Genomic DNA, 18,614 nt, shown 5'->3' on the forward strand with positions numbered 1-18,614 from the left:
CATGTATCACAATCCACACCTAGCACACACCACCACACACCCCACAACATACACTATACACACACATACACACGCATACCAGACACCATATCACACAAATCACACACATGCAAGCATGCATCACAGACTACATATAGCACAAACCATCACACATCTCACATATCACCCATGCCACGCTACATACATTACACACATGTGTGCACACCTCCTATGATGTGTGTTTAGTGCAGCATAGAATGTTACTCTCTTGTTTAACACATACCACTATGCCTGGAACCACTCTAGACACTCGAGATTCATCAATTAAAAACACAGACAAAACTCTCTACCGCTGTGGAATCTGCATTCTCATGCAGGAGGCAGACAATGAGCAAGATACATAAATAAAATATTCAGTAATAAGTGCCATGGGAACAAAAGAGCACTGTTAGAAGGCTTGGGAGTGGGGGAGGGGTGCAGCTGTAAACTAGGTGGTCAGACTAAGCCTGGCTGAGAAGAGACACCTGAAGGAGTTGAGGGAAGGCACCCTAGGGATATCTAAGGGATGACTGTTCCCCACGGAAGGAACAGCCAGAGTCCAGGCCTTTTTAAGGAGACTCCAGTGACCCACTCCCCATTCTGTGTCTTCAGCTTCCTACAGCCCAGACTCACAGGGTCAAGCCCAGCCTCACTTACTGGAGGGGATGCATCCCCCATGGGGCAGCTCCGATTGGTCTCTCCCTAGGCTCACCTTTGGAGAACAAATCTCTGAAGCCTCATCTGCATCCCTCTCCCCTTTAAGACCTGCAGCTCTCTGTGTGAACCAGTCCTCCTTCATGCAACAAGAAACAGGTGCAAGATGGGGCAGCTGTCACAAGACAGTCCCCATCATGAGGTTGATGCTTTTGTCTTGCTTTTGTTGCCTGTAGTGGCAGTCTGTTTTCTTTTGGGCATTCACTAGCTTCCTTTTCCTGATCCTTTGACAGGACAAATTTGGGGTGAGCTGTGCCTACATCCAGAGTCACAGCCACAACAATGAAAGTCGTGGGAATCTGTAAGGAGTCATCATTGGATCAGGGATACAGGGGCTCGTTCTTTCTCTTCTGCCTGTATACTAGTTGCCTCAGGAGTAGATCTGTCCTGTACTGTGTGCAGGGCCTGCTACCACAGGACATGCCTGAGCAAGATGATTCAGTCACCTGGTGGCAAAATGGCAGAAGGCTCTGTGGGCACCCAGGAGGATGCAGTGCTGAAGAGAGATTCCTGTTTGGGTGGGAAGAGAGGAACCTGTTTCACAATTTTGCCTCCAGACTGAGCTGCTGGACCAGCAGGACTGTGGCTGCACCCAACTCCCCCCAGGCCCTATCTGTGGGTCCGTTGCCCTGAGCACAGGCTTCCATGAGCTTTCAAGGTCAGCAGCTGACCTGCCAGGCTAGGGGCCCAGAGGTTACCCCAGGCAGCTCTCAGAAGCCAAATTTAACTACCCCTGCCTGTGTCCTCAGCCTTCCTTACTGGCTCCTTTGGGCCACTGCATATATTTATTTCCTAAGCAAACATTTATTGTGCACTTATCATAAATACCTCTTACACCTAAGGCTATAAATGTGGCAGGGTCTTATTTATTGATTTATTTTTTGCCCATTAACTAATAACTCTAAATTGGGTAGGGACAGTATTTTTGCTCTTACTTTGAACTGGAGAGGCTGGAGCTGAGGCACCAAGTACTCAACCCCAGACCCCACAGTCTTTCCTGCACATTGCAGGTGATGGCCCCCAGGCCTCACATGGCCCCCAGCTGAGGCCACTCACTGCTGGGCCATTAGTGGCTCCCGTTTGCTGTCCTTGGTGCCTGACTCTGACTATTGATAAGTATTTGCATCTTGCGGAGGGATACCGAGGAGGAAAATGAGACACAGTATCAGGACAGAAAAGAATGGGAGATCGGCTTGAGCAAATTCTCTGATACCAATGAGCCCTATTATTGTACCGCCCCTTTTTTCACCACACCCTTCAGAGCAGTTATAAAACAATCGGCGACTAAAAATAGTAAAACATAACATCAGCTAGAAAGGCTTATAAATCCCAAGGGGGTTGGTGGCAAAAGTAGAAAGATCTCACGTCAGAGTCTGTGAACTCTGCAGACTTCCTGCTTTTAGATCCTCTGTGCTGGGGTCACAAAAGAGTTTACTGAATTATTAATCTGTCCCTTTGTTTTATTGCTGTAGAAAAAAAATATTTTTCCTACTGTCTCCCCTCCCTTTCAGGACAAGCTGAGTGCAAAAGACACGGGCAATTTCATGAGCTTCCTCCCCGGATCTACAGGGCGCCACCTCCCGCGGCAGTTTCACTTCTGAGTTTAGTCCAGTCTGAGTTAACTTCCTCACCCAGATCTCAGGAACCGGCAGCTACGGAGGGAGCTAGCCGTGCATATGTGCCTGCTGCATGGTGAAGGGAGTGAAGGGTCCAGGCCCAGGTTTTTTCGGTGGAGGGAAAAGAGACGTGTGTGTGTGTGTGTGTGTGTGTGTGTGTGTGTGTGTGTGTGTCTGTGTCTGTGTCTGTGTGTGTGGTGGGCGGCACGGGGAAGGGAGTTTGTTTCCTGGTAACAGCTGCTGGAACTCTGAAACTGGTCAGGACTGTGCTTCATAGCTCTCACACCCTGTCTGCTTTCTCTTTCGCCAGACTCCATGTCAGATCTCTGAAGATCCAGGATGTGAGGTGAGTGAAGCCCAGGACAGGAACCCTGGGGCCTCAGAGGGGATGTCCTTCTCCCCGGGAGCAAAGCACCCCTGGCAGAGCGGAGCCTAGTGTATCTCTTGGGGGAGATAACCTGCCAAAGAACAGAAGTCTCCGGAAGAAATTCTCTACGGATCCAAGAGATCTAATGTGGTCCTGGTTATTAGAGGGACATAGCCTACCCAGTAACTTTAGTTGAATCCCTGCTTTTAATTCTGCCACTGTCAGTTCAAAGGAAAAGCTACTCTCTTCCTCCGTCCTCTGCTGCCCTCCCTGACAAAATCCCAGGAATGGGGAAGCAGGGAACAGGGCTAGGTTCACGAAGCAGCCGGAGCAGTGGGTGAAGGGACCGAGTCCTTTGTTCCTAGTCACCCCTCCTTTGTCTTAGTTGTCAGGTCCTCGCTGGTGGACACTAGGTGTCCAGCACCCAGGATCCTACAGAGGCCCCACCTTCCCCATCTGCTTCTCACCTCCCCACATCCTGGGTTCTGCCAACCCCCTGTGTTCCAGTCACCCTGAACTTCTCCTGAGAGACAAGTCCTGGCCTGAAAAGACAGACAGTCACCTCCCTAGCTCTCCAGGAGCTCTGCACCCCAGGACCAACCCCTTCTCTTCCCAGCTCTCTTTCCAATTCTCTTTTCCTCAGGTCAGGGAGGGCAAAAAGAACTTGTTGGTTTTTCTGGTTGTCTTTTTTACTTTCATTATCATCCTGGTTGGGTCTCCACTGGGGACTTTATTAACCTGGTGTCTTTTGTTCTTTGTGGGGTGGGAGTGAGGGTTTAATTAGAGTCAAATTTAGGGAATTCCTGGTGGTCCAGTGGTTAGGACTCCTCACTTTCACTGCCGGCCAAAACAAACAAACAAAATTAGAATCAAATGTGATTGTCTCAATGAAATCCTTCATAGACCACCCAGTTACCTGGGTTACCTGGATGTAAGTGTTACTACCAGTTACAAAGAAATAACTCTGGTACTAATTATTCTTAATATTCATTAGAGCAGGAAAGAATTTGACAGTCCCTCACTGAGTTCTCTCTCTTGCTGCAACTTTGGTGAAGTCTGCCTCATTTCTCTCTCTCTCTCAGTGCTTGGTCCAAGAAAACTTTTCACAATAATGGAATGTTCTCTATCTGGGCTTTCGTGTAGCCACCAATCACCTGCGCCTATTAAGCACTGAAATGTGGCTAGTGGGTGTGAGAAATGGAATTTTAAATTCTATTTAATTGTTATTAATTCAAAGTGGCCACATGTAATAGTCACTACCATATTCCACAGTACAGCTACATTTGATGTGTCTTCTAAATTCCAATCTATTTCTTCTCTCTAGAGAGAAGACCATGTGACCTGTGGAGGCCAGTGGCAGCCAGTACATCGGAAAGAGGCTCAGACAAGGTGAAGTTCCATCACTGTGGGAAAGTTCTGGCTGCTTCATCTCTGCCTATAGATCCAATATTAGAGATTTTCAGGAAAAGCCATGGCCTCAACCCCAATCACCAAGAAGATGAGGGAGGAAGCCACCTGTTCCATCTGTCTACAACTGATAACTGAGCCAGTGAGCATCAGCTGTGGACACAGCTACTGCCACTTGTGCATAGTGAGCTTCTGTGAGATGCAGTCACGGCTGGAGATGTTCTCCTGTCCCCAGTGTCGGGTGCCATTTAAAATGGCGAGCCTCCGACCCAATAAGCAGCTGGGAAACCTCACTGAAGCCATCAAGGAGATGGACCAGGAAATGTCATGTGAGGAACATGGAGAGAAGCTCCATCTGTTCTGTGAAGACGAGGGCCAGCTCATCTGCTGGCGCTGTGATCGGGGATTGCAGCACAAAGGGCACACCACAGCTCTGGTGGAAGATGTATGCCAAGGTTACAAGGTGAGTGGTGGGCCAGAGGACCTTGGCGAGTACCCGGCCTCATGTTGCCCCCCAAGACCTGAGATTATTTAGCCTGAAACCCAAGATTAGGATCCTGAAATATAGCTTTCATCATGTCATTCTTCTGAAAAGTTGTTTATGATGGGTCCTCACTGAATCAAGGCCTGATGGTCACTCTTGTCCCTATCTACTCTTGATGAACTCCTCCCTGCTCTAGAATGCCATGTGCTCCAATGCACACCTGCATGTTTTATTGCCTCACACCGTGTGTGTAATTTGAGAAAGCACAATGTGCAAGTCCATGGGATAGAGTCTGAAAACACAGGGGATGAAGACACACCCCCTTTTAGGTATCCTACAGTCTAGTAGGGCAGACAAACCAGCAGAAAGGCTGCTTGAAGTCCCCTGATTTGGATGGTGGAGAGGAGCACCAAGGGGTGTGGAGTGGTAACTGAGGAATCTTCCCAAAAGTGACTCTTGAAGTGACTCTTGAAGTAACCAGATATAGAAGTATGGAGAAGAGAGAGGGCATTCCAGACCAAGGGGCCCACATGTGCAAAGGCACAGCCATGAGAGCGTACCTGACTCGCTGTGACAAGGCCAGAGGGTGTGTGCAGGGAAGGCAGGTGATGTCATGGGAAAGGAAGTCAGGGCCCAGAACGTGGTATCCGCTCGGTGTCTAAGCCCCATAGCCCAGAGTGGTCCTGGCCACAGCGGGATTTTCATTTGCACAGTAAAGGATCAGGTTGACACTGAAAAGAACATTCTGGTACTGATACAATGAAAGGAATACCAAAGAGTAAAATTTAGATAATTCCTATAAGAAGGGGGAAAGGGAGCAGTTCCAAGCAAGATTCAGGGAGCGGAATGAGTGGAAGGGTTTGGAAGTGATTGGTCATGGAGTATGAAATGGAGGGAGAGGTTTTGGGCAACTCCTGTTTATCACTTAAGGGCATATAAAGGAAGGCTGACCTTTGCTATTGTGGAACAAAGGAGGGGGCATGGTCCTGCTGTCTTATTCCTTCCCTGCCCTGGCTAGATTTGAGAAAATTGTCATCCCCATTGTGAGCTCCTTGTTCCCTCCCCTATGACGTGGAGGTGGTCTTCTATTAAGGTTCTGGGTCCTTCATCAGGACACGTCAATACTGACCACCACTTGGCACATGGCAGCTCTTCCTTAAACTCCATGGAGCAGCTAATTACTGTAATGGGGATATTCCCATCGGAATTATTTTCCCACCAAGTAGTAAAAGGAGCAGCACGGGGTGATGGTTCTAAGCCTTGAGAGTCAGACTGCTTAGTTTGAAATCTTAGTTCTGCTACTTATTAGATGGGTGACTTTGAGCAAAGTTATGTAGTGTCTTCATGCCTTGGTTTTCCCAGCTACCAATGGGGATAGTAGTAGTTCCCTTCGTCTCCAAACATACACGCTCAGGAGGTTGTTATAAGCTTTAGGGACATTAATACATGTAAAGTTTAGAATAGCACTTGGCACATAGTGAGGGCAATACAGTCTTTTGCTAACAAGTTCTATAGAGCCCTTTCTTGAGAGCACGTGAGAACTGAGTATACCTATTGGCTTTAGGACAAGAGCCAATTCTTTTTCTTTTTAAATCAAGATAAAATTTCTTTTTTTTCTAATTAATTAATTAGCCTAATTAATTAGTTAGCCTACGTCGGGTCTTAGTTTCAGCGTGCAGGCTCTAGAGTGCACAGGCTTAGTTGCTTAGTTGCCCCACGGCATGTGGGATCATTAGTTCCCCCACCAGGAATCAAACCTGCGTCCTCTAGCATTACAAGGCAGATTCTTAACCTCTGGACCACCAGGGAAGTCCCGAGAGCCAATTCTTTTAGTGTTGATCACAAGTAGCAATTTGGTTCAGCTTAAACTTGCTTTCCATGAAAATGTGAGAAACTATTTTGGAAAATAACCTGAAAACTTGATATGGATACTAAATCATTTTTAAAGGGCTTCATGATACCATTCTTCGAAAGGTCTCAGAGCTCCCCTCCTCCATTAACTGTTTCTAATAACTTCAGCTGGCATCTTGGTCTGTCTTTCCTTCCTGACTCACCATAATACATACAAAGTTCCATGTGTACCAAACACTCTGGTATTGGTTCTGTTTGGGTCAGCACATTACTTCATAAAATCTTTTTAGGTGATTAATATCTTGTTTTATGTGCAGAATTTCCCAGGCAAGACTGTTAGTGGTGGATATAGCTCAGGCTCAGGGTCAGCAGGTGAGCTGGGATCACAGCCCAACCACCCACCAGTTACAGCATCCTGAGCAAGTTATTTATCCCCTTTCTAAGTTTCAGTTTCTGCGGCACAGAAATGATGTTAAAAATCCTACTAACTGCTCAGTGTTGCCAAGGGAATCAAATATGTTACTGCCTATACAGCCCTCAGCATGCTTCCTGGTAAAGTGTAAGGACTCAATACATATTCAATAGTCATGCTATTCTAATAATCTTGGAGGGCTGGGATCCTCCTTAGGTGCCCAACAAAGAATTGTTGAATTGAAAAGACTTTATTCACCCAATTTTTCCTTCAGGAAAAGCTCCAGGAAGCTGTGACAAAACTGAGGCAACTGGAAGAGGAATGCATGAACCTGAAGGTGTTCACGGCAAAGCAAATAACCGAATGGAATGTAAGAGTTTGGGTTTATTGATCTCAAGCTAGTTTCCATCCTAGAGCTTAGGTACAGGGGATGATTGAGCAAAGCATAGTGATGGCTTATTCTCACTAAACCAGACCAAACAGATAAAACCCAAAGAAGAAAGCACATTTGTTTTTATGTCCCTCGTTGTCTAATATCTATGAGAATTTATCTCCAACCCCTTCAACCTTTCAGTAGTAACCGGCTGGGATTCCGAAACCTCAGTTAGGAGAAGCAGAACAGGTGTGCCCATTTACCTAGAGCCATGCTTGACTGGGTTTCAGTTCTTAATATCTCAAAGTACCTTCTGGATTTGAAGGCCTTATTAACCTTATTGCTTTGGCACATGTACCACAGTGCAGGGTATGGCTTTCAGCCTTACAGGTTCAGAAACTACCCTTTGTGAGCACTAAGAAAACAGAATCACTCCAGGTTGAGGTTGGTATTACTCAAGCTCATTAGACTGAAGAAGGAAATCTATCTGATTTATAAGGAGGACCAGAGTCCTCCAAGAACCTACACACTTGGCACTGTAGCCTCTAGGGTCTGAAAGACTGTTTCCATGGCTGACCAGCCTCCCCGTGATCAGAGATGCATTCCTTTATGGAAATATTTATGTAATTAATCGGCTTACAGTCAAATCCCACAGGCCAGTGAGCCATTTTGCCTCTTTCAGAGGTTTCTTCCAACCTTCCAACCTCTGCCTAATCCTTTGTGTACAGTTGTTAAACTTGAACTCTCAGAGGACACTCTTGCTTCCCTCATTTCTGGGATCTTGGGCAATGGGGAGGATCTTGATTATAGCTAATACATATGGAAACCCTGTCAATGACATTCTACCACAACATCACAGTCATCAAAACACTGCGTAAATTGAAAAAGCACTCATGGAAACTGCAATTCTTATCTCCCCAAATGAAAGCTGAGTCCGACAAGGTGTACCATTTGGTTTCTTATACATAAGGATGAGTAGGTGGACCCGAGTTGGTGGATGACTATTTCGTAGTTAACTATGACAAATGCCTGATACCCAGACCTCCCACTGCTGAGAATCATGGACTCTCCTAATAGCCTGGTTGTCTTAAAGTCCAGTCTTGGTGATGTTCATTACAAGCTTTTGCTTCAAGAAATTCCCTCAGACTCAGAGCTACTTTCTTATATCCTGAATAAAAACGCATTTTTATCTTTGTAACTGATAAAGTTTTTAACCTTGGCCCTAGTCCCATGATTAAATTATCTAATAGCACTCCTGCACCTTGGCTGAAGAAGCATATTAATAAGGTGATAACCTCTCCCACATCTGAGTACCTGCCTTTCGGGCATGACTCAGCAGCCGGCAATTTGGGATGTTCTCCCAGCTCGAATGATTCATGGGAAAATAATGTTATGGTAGTTGAGCAAACTTTCTTTTGTGTATGCATGTGTTAAAATATGCATAATGAAATTTACTGTTGAACTATTTTTATGTACACAGTTCCATTCCTTCTTCCTCGTAACTCCTGGTAACCACTATTCTACTTTCTGTCTCTATGAATTTGACTATTCTAGATACCTCATATAAGTGGAATCATAAAATATTTGTTCTTTTTTTTTTTCTGGCTTATTTTACTTAGCATAATGTCTTCAAGATTCATCCATGTTTTAGCATGTATCAGAATTTCATTCATTTTTAAGGCAGAATAGTATTCCACTATAACTATACACTGCATTTTGTTTATCAGTTCATCCATCAATGGACATTTGGTTGGTTTCCACCTTTCTTGGCTCTAGGAGAAGACAGAAGTTCAGAAACAAAAAATCCAGTCTGACTTTAAGAATCTCCAGAGCTTCCTTCATGAGGAAGAGAAGTCTTACCTATGGAAACTGGAGAAAGAAAAAGAGCAGACTCTGAGGAGACTGAGGGACAATGAGGCCAATCTTGAACAGAAGAGCCATGAACTCGAGAGCTACATCCTGCAACTAGAGCATAAATGTCAGGGCTCAGCCCAAAATCTGCTGCAGGTAAGGCCATGCACTTGGAGAAGGGAAGGAAGGTATCTGTTCCTGAGCTTTTAGGAGGAGAATGGTGAGGAAGCATGGGAAGCCTGCCTGTTTCACTCAAAAATGGCACATTAGGGTAGGGAATTTAAAGAAATGTTTCTTTTGGATACACAGCAATATTTGCAAGGTGGCCTTCCCTAGTCTATAGAGCGGCTTTAGGTGAATCAGAAAATATATAGATATGGTGGGTTCCTTGGCCAAATGGAACCATGGGATAACTTTTGCTACCATTTGCCTCGGTCCCATGTTCACAAAACTCTGACTGTCAAACTGTCTCCTGAAATACTCCTCCAGATGACTGGTGGGTGACACAGTGGGGCAGCCAAAAGGAGGTTATGAGTGATAACCTTCTCCCTGATTTGCCTGTAGAGCCCTCCAGAGCTCTTTCGGGGCCTTCTTTCAGCTGCATAATGGATCCAGCCCATTAAGACAAACTACGACTGGAGCTGTTTTTTCTATTCCCCACTAACAGAACTGGAGGTCACACTGTAGCCTGAGAATGTAGCATGACTGTCCCACCACCATGTGATACCTGCTGCTACCATCTTAATGGCCCAGTCACAGGGGCAATGCATGGATTCACCACTACGGACCTTTGCAATGAATGGTCTCTACTGTGGGCTCACTCTGAAGGAAATTAGGTCACTGAAAGCAAGTCTTTCCAGAGGGAGCATGGGCAAAGCTCTTGGCCCTCTATCCTAAGCAGCCCGCAGGTAGATGTGATTGCAGACTCTCCACAGACCACAGCAAGGAAGATAACAGATAAACATTCTGCTTTGTTGAATATCCCAGGGGGCTGGGATGCAAATCATTCTATCTGGGTATCCATCAATATCTAAGGCCAAGGTTACTTTCTTTACTTCTTTGTAAGGAGTGTTTATAGAGAACAGCCCCACATGCCAAGTCCCATGAAATGCTCATGTTCCCACACTTACATTTTGTCTTTCTCCATAGGATGTGAAAGATACTTTGAGCAGGTGAGTCCTGTACAAATGCAGGAGGGAAGGGGTATGGGTATATAGAGCTGAATGGAATTTACCACTGAAGAAGTCTTGGTCTCTGCTTATTCTAGGAGTTGGGCTGTGAAGCTAGAACAGCCAGAGGCCCCCTCTTTGGACCTTCATACTGTGTGCAATGTTTCTGAGCTTTACTTTGATGTGAAGAAAGTGTTAAGGAGCTATCAAGGTAGGTGAAGAAGACCTAAATGCTACGGACAGAGGGACCTTAAGTGGTAACCAAGTTCACCACCTAGCCCTGGGCAGGCTCACAGCCAGAGGGGTCATTCAGGTATTTTCAGTTGAGCTGTCACCCTCTCCCTTGTTAGTTTGCTCCAGTGCTTAGACAGGGACATGGCATGCTGGTTACCTGTGCAGACCCTTCAAATTCCTGCTCTCTCACTTATCAGCTATGTCATTCCAGGCAAATAACCTCCTCAGTTTCCCCATATGAAAAATGAAAATATTAACAACTCCCACTTCATTGGGTTGTCGGGAAAATTAAATATGTCAACATGTGTAAAGTGCTTAGCAGTGTCTGGAACATAGTGTTTATTGTTAATATTTTGGTCAATTCTCAGAGCAATGCAAGAAAGGTAGGTGAGTATTATGACTGTGGTCCAAATGTTTTAGGGCCTTGGCCCAGATAACACAGATGGTAAGTGTTAGAACCACGACAAAAACCAAGTTTTACCAATTCCAAAGCCTGAGCTTCCTGCTTCTTTGATTCTCTTCATCAGTGCTTGCTATATTTCCACCATCCCTTATCCACAACTACAAGATTCCAAAAGTTCTGAAAACTGACAATTTTTTCATAACTTGTTTGGCTGCAAAATTGGACCTAACCTAAAATGATTTGGTGGCTGTATTAATTATCTATTGCTGCAGACAAATTTAGTGGTTTAAAGCAATACACATATATTATCTCACAGGTTTTGTGAGATAAAGCTGGGCACAGCTTAGTTGGGTCCTTTGCTTAGGGTCTTACAAGGCTGCAATTAAGGTGTTAGCCTGGCTGTGTTCTTACCTGGAAGCTAGACTGCGGAAGAATCCTCTCCCAAGCTCACTCAGGTTGTTGGCAGAATTTATTTCTTTATGGTTATGGGACTTAGGGCCCTGGCTTCTTGCTGGCTGTTGGCCAGAGGCTGCCCTCAGCTTCTAGAAGCGAGCCATCAGCTGCTTGCACATGGGCCTCCCAACATGGCCAATTATTTCTTCAGAGTAAGCTCAGGAGAGAGTCCCTAGAGCAAGTCTGCCAGAAAGATGGAGGCTTATAAAATGAAATATAGTCACAGGAGTCACATCACATCATTTTTGTCATATTCTATTGGTCAGAAGCAATTCACAGGTCCTGCCCACACTCAAAGGGAAGGAACTGCATAACGGTATGAACACCAAGAGGCAGGATCACGGAAGGCTACCCTTGTGTCTGAGTGACACGGTGGCCGAACCTGAACTGCACTGATATGAGATTATTTAAAGTCTTTATTTATCCCGCTTAGTTTGAATTTATGTTTTACTGCAGAAATATTGATGCATTAGATTACAAGACAATGCCTTAGACCCTTCCAGGGGTGGGCACATAATTTAGAGTATCTGTATTGTTTGCCTTTATAACATCAAAAATATTCTGAGGGCTTCCCTGGTGGCGCAGTGGTTGAGAGTCCACCTGCCGATGCAGGGTACACGGGTTAGTGCCCCAGTCCGGGAAGATCCCACATGCCATGGAGCGGCTAGGTCCGTCAGCCATCGCTGCTGAGCCTGCGTGTCCGGAGCCTGTGCTCCGCAACGGGAGAGGCCACAACAGTGAGAGGCCCGTGTACTGCAAAAAAAAAAAAAAAATTCTGAATTTCAAAACTCATTTTGCCCCAGGGGTTTCAGATAAGGATTATGAACCTGTATTCAGTTTCCCCTCAAGTTAACAAGAATAAACAACAATAACAACTACCAAAAAATAGCAACTCTGTATTTGATCCTGTACAGATGCAAGGAAGGACTTTATATAAATTATGTCCAGATTTAACTGAGTTGATTTTTCTACTCTTATCTTTCACAGAAGGCATTACAACATGGTTCAAGTCAATCTGTTTCTAAAATGAGCTCATCTTTTAACTAGATAATTCTTCTTTTTGAAACCCTCATTATTAAAGCTTTTCTTATTAAAAAAGTAATATAAATAAATTGTAATCACTCAAACAGTATAGAGAGATAGGAAAAAAAAGTTCAAGTTTTCTCTTACCCTTCTGCAGGTAACAAGACCTAGGTCTTTCTCTATGTTTTTACAAACATTTAATACATAGATCGTCTCTTCCTATTCACCCATTGCTTTTTAAAGCTGTCTAATATTCCATAGTACATCATAACTATACGTAACCATATTCCTACTGATGGAGCTTCAGGCTGCTTTCAGCACTTGGGTATTATAACATTTGCAGCAATAACTTTCTAGTCCATGCAACCTTATATCCTGGTGCTTTCATTCCTGTAGGGTGTATACCTAAAGCTGGGATTGTTGTTAATCTTAACACATGTTACCAGATTACTTGTTCCAATGTAGCAACATGCAGTCTCTCACCAGCACCAATAAAAACAATTCACACATACTGATCACTCTTTCTGCGACAGATGAGAAGAGCTTCACGTGTGTTATCCTGTTTTACACCACAAGCCTCTCTGTAGGTAGCATTTTTTACTTTATAGATAAGGAAACCAAAACACAGAGAGGTTACGTGACTGTTGTAAATTCCCACAACAGCAGATGGTAACTCAGGTAGTATCTCTCTAGAATTCACTCTCTTAATCACTCTGCAATGTGGCAAAAAATGAAAATGATGTACTTTTTAATTCATTGTCTTGTGGAGTGGACGCTGAAGGTATGTGTAGTTGGTTTTTGTTTGTTTGTTGCTATTACACACAATACTACTGTGAACTTTCTTGTCCATGCTTTCTTGTGTCCTGTGAATGGTTTCCTCTGGGGATATACCTTGAATTAAAAATGCTGCTGTGTAGGGATGCACATCTAATTTTACTAGATACTACAGATCTTGAAATTGTATCACTTTATGCCCTACCAGCAACATAAGAGATCCCACTGTTTCACATCTCCCTCACTCTCTGCTTATAATTTTTGGCCATCTGATGGATTTGAAATGGTACCTAATTGTGGACTTAGTTTGAGTTTCTCCAATGTCACTAGTGAGGTTGAGCTTCTTTTAGTAAGTCCATTTGCCTTTCAGGCTTCTTCTGTGTTTTAAGAGTTTTTCTTTTGGGTTCTTTTCCTTATTGATTTATGGGAGTTTATTATAGCCAATATCTTCTGTTATGTGTATGGCATTTTACATTTTCATCCTATCTCTTGATGTATAGAGATTCAAACTTAGAGTAGACACATTTGTCTTCAGGGTCTATGACTTTTGTTTCCAAAGAGCTCAGGCATCAACCATCTTTCTAGTGGTATTACCAACCTGTAAACATTTTAATTTCTCAGCTTGGTTTTCCTGGATCATTCAGGGAAGACTAATGAAGCCCGAAACTTTTGTGAGTCAGGCTCATGATAAGGACCGACTGAAGAGAGTTTAATAAAGGGATTATTTACAAAGAGGAGGATTTGGGTGGTCATCAAGGAACAGTGAAGCAAACCAGGGCTAGGAATAGGTAGGGAGTCATCACCTCCCCAAGGCTTTGGTAGCAGATGGAGGGAGCTGTAACCAGAGGCAGAGGAATGCAGACCCTCCAAATCATAGCTAGTGGGGAGGGACTTGGGGCAGTAAATACTTCTAACTCTATTTCTGTTTGCCCTGTGGTCTCCTCTAGTGCTTCTCATTGGCTTAACCAAATAGGAGTCAGAGGGAAGGGAGCCTGGTTGGTGTGTCCATAGGGGTTAGCCTTCCTGGACACAGAGCAGGCTGAAGAAAGGTGGGGAGTGATCTGGAGGGGCAAGTGGAGAACATCCAGCAGTGGAAGTGTTTCCTAATACTTGATTTCCCGTATTGCCACAGCCCAAATGATCAGAGTTTAACCCAGTAACACAGTGGTTTGCTAACTCTCTTGCTGGACCACCCCATTACCACCTTTCATTTTTAAAATTGCATTGCTGCAATTTTAAAGTATCACACTTTATCTACCTTTTTATGTCTTACTTGACTCTAGTCAGATATTTTTCATGTGTATTGGTCTCTTCTGTGTTACTTTATACTAATCCCTATAGAGCATTACCTGAAGCAAGAAAGAAGAGCTTACACTTAAAAGTTGGGGGACTAGGTGTGTGTCCTGAAGCCTGGGTAAAATTTTGGGTTTTCCAATAACAAGCTATGACATTAGTTGTGTCATTTTCCTTCTCTGATCCTCAGTGTTAATGGTAATTAAGTAGAGATGATGAAGGTCTCATTTCTGCTCCAATATTCCATGATTCCTAGAAGTCCTACAAGGGAGAGGAAGGGCTTTGGAGAGGACAGTAACCATGTTAACTCTGGTTAGTTCTGCTCCTTGCCTTCTCTGAGTGACTAAGATGGTGATGATGTTGAAGATGATGATGATGATATCATTATTATTACTGCCATTTACAGGGCACTTACTGTTTACCAGGAATTTTACTAAGCACTAAGCATACATTAGCTCCTTCAATCCTCCCCACCATGCTTGGTGACAGATACGATGATTTCCACTTTATATTTAACAGAACTGAGGCTCAGAGAATGATTTGCCTAAGCTCACAACAGCTAGTAAGAGACAATGTGGTACATATATATAGTGGAATATTACTCGGCCATAAAAAAGAACGACGTGATGCCATTTGTGGCAACGTGGATAGACCTAGAGATTGTCATACTGAGTGAAGTAAGTCAGACAGAGAAAGACAAATATCATATGATATCGCTTATATGTGGAATCTAAAAAAATGGTGTAAATGAACCTATTTACAAAATAGAAATAGAGTCACAGGCATAGAAAACAAACTTATGGTTACCAGTGGGGCAAGTGGGGGGAGGGATAAATTGGGAGATTGGGATTGACATATTTTCACTACTATATAAAAAATAGATATCTAATAAGGACCTACTGTATAGCACAGGGAACTCTACTCAGTTCTCTGTAATGGCCTACATGGGAAAAGAATCTTAAAAAGAGTGGTTATATGTATATGTACAACAGATTCACTTTGCTGTACACCTGAAACTAACACAACATTGTAAATCAACTATACGCCAATAAAAATAAAAATAAAAAAAGAAACAATGCTTGGATTTGAATGCAGGCTTGTTTTATTTAAAATAAACTGCTCTCAGCTACAAAAATCATGTCTTTTTTTTTCTCCCCAGTCAGCGTGACTCTGGATCCAGATACAGCTTATTACGAACTAATTCTGTCTGAGGATCGGAGACAAGTGACTCGTGGATGCCCCCAGGAGAATCTTGATACGTCTTCTAGGAGATTTAGTGCCTTACCCTGTATCCTGGGCTGTGAAGGCTTCACCTCAGGAAAACATTACTTTGAAGTGGATGTGGGAGAGGGAACTGGGTGGGATTTAGGAGTCTGTATGGAAAATGTGCAGAGGGACACTGTCATGGTGCAGACGCCTCAGTCTGGATTCTGGGCCATCAGACTGTGCAAAAAGAAAGGCTATGTAGCGCTTACCTCTCCCCTAACTTCCCTTCAGCTGAGGGAGCAGCCCCTGGTTGTGGGGATATTTCTGGACTTCGAGGCTGGAGTTGTATCCTTTTACAACATGACCACTGGTTCCCACATCTTCACCTTCCCAAAGGCCTCCTTCTCTGACACTCTCCGGCCCTATTTCCAGGTCTATCAATATTCTCCTTTGTTCCTGCCTCCCCCAGATGAGTAAGGGAAGGAGCAAAGTCTCCTCCTTGATTTAACTAGCATACAGAGTAGAATCTGAATCCCATGAGAACAGAAATGTGGTCTCTTTTCTTTGCTGCTCTTTCCTTGTACCTAAAACAGTGCTGGGTTTTTAGTGCATACTTAATAAATCTGCATTGAATAAATGACTATAATGACTGTAAAAATACCCCGAGTGGTCAGGCTGAGCTGGGGAAAAGCAAGATAATAGCGATGATTATGCTTTGTCCTCTCCATCCCTCTTCAATGGGTTCAGTTTCGATTTCTAAGAGTTCTTGAGTGACCAGGAGGGTGACTCAGAGACCAGGAGGTCTGACCTCTCCCAGTTTGTTTGGTGCCATTTAAACTCATATATGGGGGATGAGGAAAAGCTGCAATGGTCTCTGTCAACTGCAGAAAAGAGCATGAAAATCAAAAATGCAATGACTCATCTAACCACTGACATGATTAATAATCTGAGCCATAGTAAGCCATTAATAATCTGAGCATCAATAATCTGATGTAGTAAGTGTGGATGGCTACCAGACCTGGTGAGATCTGCTTGAGCAATAAACACCCTCCTACCCCCATCTCAGAAGCCAGTTGCAAGTCCAGGTTGTCACCTGTGCTTCTGACTGACTGGCTATAAATTGGAGGTTCCCATGATCCCCTCTTTGGGTTTGATCATTTGTTAGAATACCTCACAGAACTCTGAGAAACACTTTGTTTACTGGTCTACTATGTAATAAAAGATATGATAAAGGATACAAATAAACAACCAAATGAAAAGATACATAGGATGAGGTCCAGAAAGGTCCCTAGCACAGGAGCTTCTGTCCCCATGGAGTTGGAGTACATCACCCTCCCAGCATGTGGATGTGTTCACCAACTGAAGCTCCCCAAACCCTGTACTTTGAGGATTTTTATGGCAGCTTCATCATGTGGGCGTGATCAACCATCAATTTAATTTCCAGCCCCTCCTCCGTTCCCAAAGGCTAGGGAGTGAGGCTGAAAGTTCCAAGCAACTAATCATGGCCTGGTCCTTCTGGTGATTAGCCCCCATCCTGATCTATCCAGGAGCTCACCAAGAGTTGCCTCATTAGAACAAGAGACATTCCTGTCACCTAGGAAGTTCCAAGGGATTTAGGAGCCCTGTACTAGGAACCAAGGGAAGAGGCCAATGTGTGTGTGTGTGTGTATTCATATATGTGTGTGTGTGTGTGTGTGTGTGTGTGTGTGTGTGTGTGTTGTGTGTGTGTGTGTGTGTGTATATATACATACATATGTTTTATTATTTCACATCATGTTAATAAACTTTTGTTTTTCTCTTGTTAGTCTAATTTACAGGTCCCTAGTTGGAGAACCTAAGATGGGTAGAGGAAAATGATTGTTTCCTCCCCTATACAAGCAACCCCAATGTTATCTGTTCTCTGTCCCCATAGTCCAAGCACATGTACCCACTCTGGAGCCTCAGACCCACTGGATAACTGAGAGACCCCACCTTCGTGCAGGATAAGTGAAGGCACCATCTGGATATTGCTAAGTTCATCTCTACCTCTAGGTGCCCTGCAGTCCTGTCTTATCCAAGTATAGTCCTGCCCAGTGAGCGGTGGCCTCCTTAAAACGGTGGCAGGGCCTAGAGTGCTTTGCTCAGAGAAAATTCTATGTCCTTAAACACTTAAATTGCTGACCAAGAAAAAACGATGATAAACATTCAACTAAAGAAAAAAAAAATTTTAATTAACAAAATAAATCTTTGGAAACCATAGGGTAATAAAGATAAAATTACAAGTTGATTGTGGTGCAGGCAAGTTATAGGAAGAAAAATAAGTCCTATTTGTCCTTATGGGTTAAAAATTCTACTATATTAGATAAACCATTGGCTGCTCTAATAAAGATTTTTTAAAAAGGAGAATACAGAAAAAAATGGAAGCATGAAAAAGCATATACTGGAGATAATTTTGAGAACAATTTGAAGAATTATGTGCATATAAAACTGAAAATCTTGACTAAGTGACTTTTTAAAAAAGAAACTAAAAGACCTAACTGACTGAAGAAGGGGAAAGAAAATCTAAACAGACTAATACATACAAATGAAATTCAGAAAGTTACAGAATTCCAATTAAATAAGGGGAAAAAAGCAAAACAAATAAAGAGCACATGGATTTATGGCTGCATTTTTTTTTTTTTTTAAGGATAGCAACTCATTGTACTGCTGAAGACTCAATTAAGTTCTATAGAATAGAAAACCCAAAAGGTTAGTGGCTGAAACAAGTTCATGTCTCTCTCTTGTAAAGGCAGTCCAGATGGGGAAGTGTAGGAAATCCAGAAAGTCCAGGGCTGGTATGGCAACTCCACAAAATCGTCAAGCCTTCCAGCAACCCTCCCACCATTCCTAGCTTCCAAGACAGCTTCTAAAGCTCCAGGCATCACACCTTCATTCCAAGAGGTAAGATGGAGAAAGAGATTCAGAAGTTGAGCAAAGGACACGTATTC

The 18,614-nt window shown here is 43.6% G+C and overlaps 1 protein-coding gene across 1 annotated transcript; it reads left to right on the forward strand.

Annotated features, from left to right (window-relative positions):
• The first annotated feature begins 2,374 nt into the window (after window positions 1–2,374).
• Window positions 2,375–16,287, forward strand: TRIM38 (tripartite motif containing 38). The gene is made up of 8 exons (XM_007471218.1): window positions 2,375–2,440; window positions 2,659–2,694; window positions 4,042–4,585; window positions 7,144–7,239; window positions 9,019–9,249; window positions 10,243–10,265; window positions 10,361–10,473; window positions 15,602–16,287. The coding sequence occupies exons 3-8, from the start codon at window positions 4,187–4,189 to the stop codon at window positions 16,123–16,125; spliced, it is 1,386 nt and encodes a 461-aa protein (XP_007471280.1). The 5' UTR covers window positions 2,375–2,440; window positions 2,659–2,694; window positions 4,042–4,186; the 3' UTR covers window positions 16,126–16,287.
• The last annotated feature ends 2,327 nt before the right edge of the window (window positions 16,288–18,614 follow it).

Source organism: Lipotes vexillifer, unplaced genomic scaffold (genome assembly GCF_000442215.2).
Source record: "Lipotes vexillifer unplaced genomic scaffold, Lipotes_vexillifer_v1.1 scaffold56, whole genome shotgun sequence".
Lineage (NCBI taxonomy): Eukaryota > Metazoa > Chordata > Mammalia > Artiodactyla > Lipotidae > Lipotes > Lipotes vexillifer.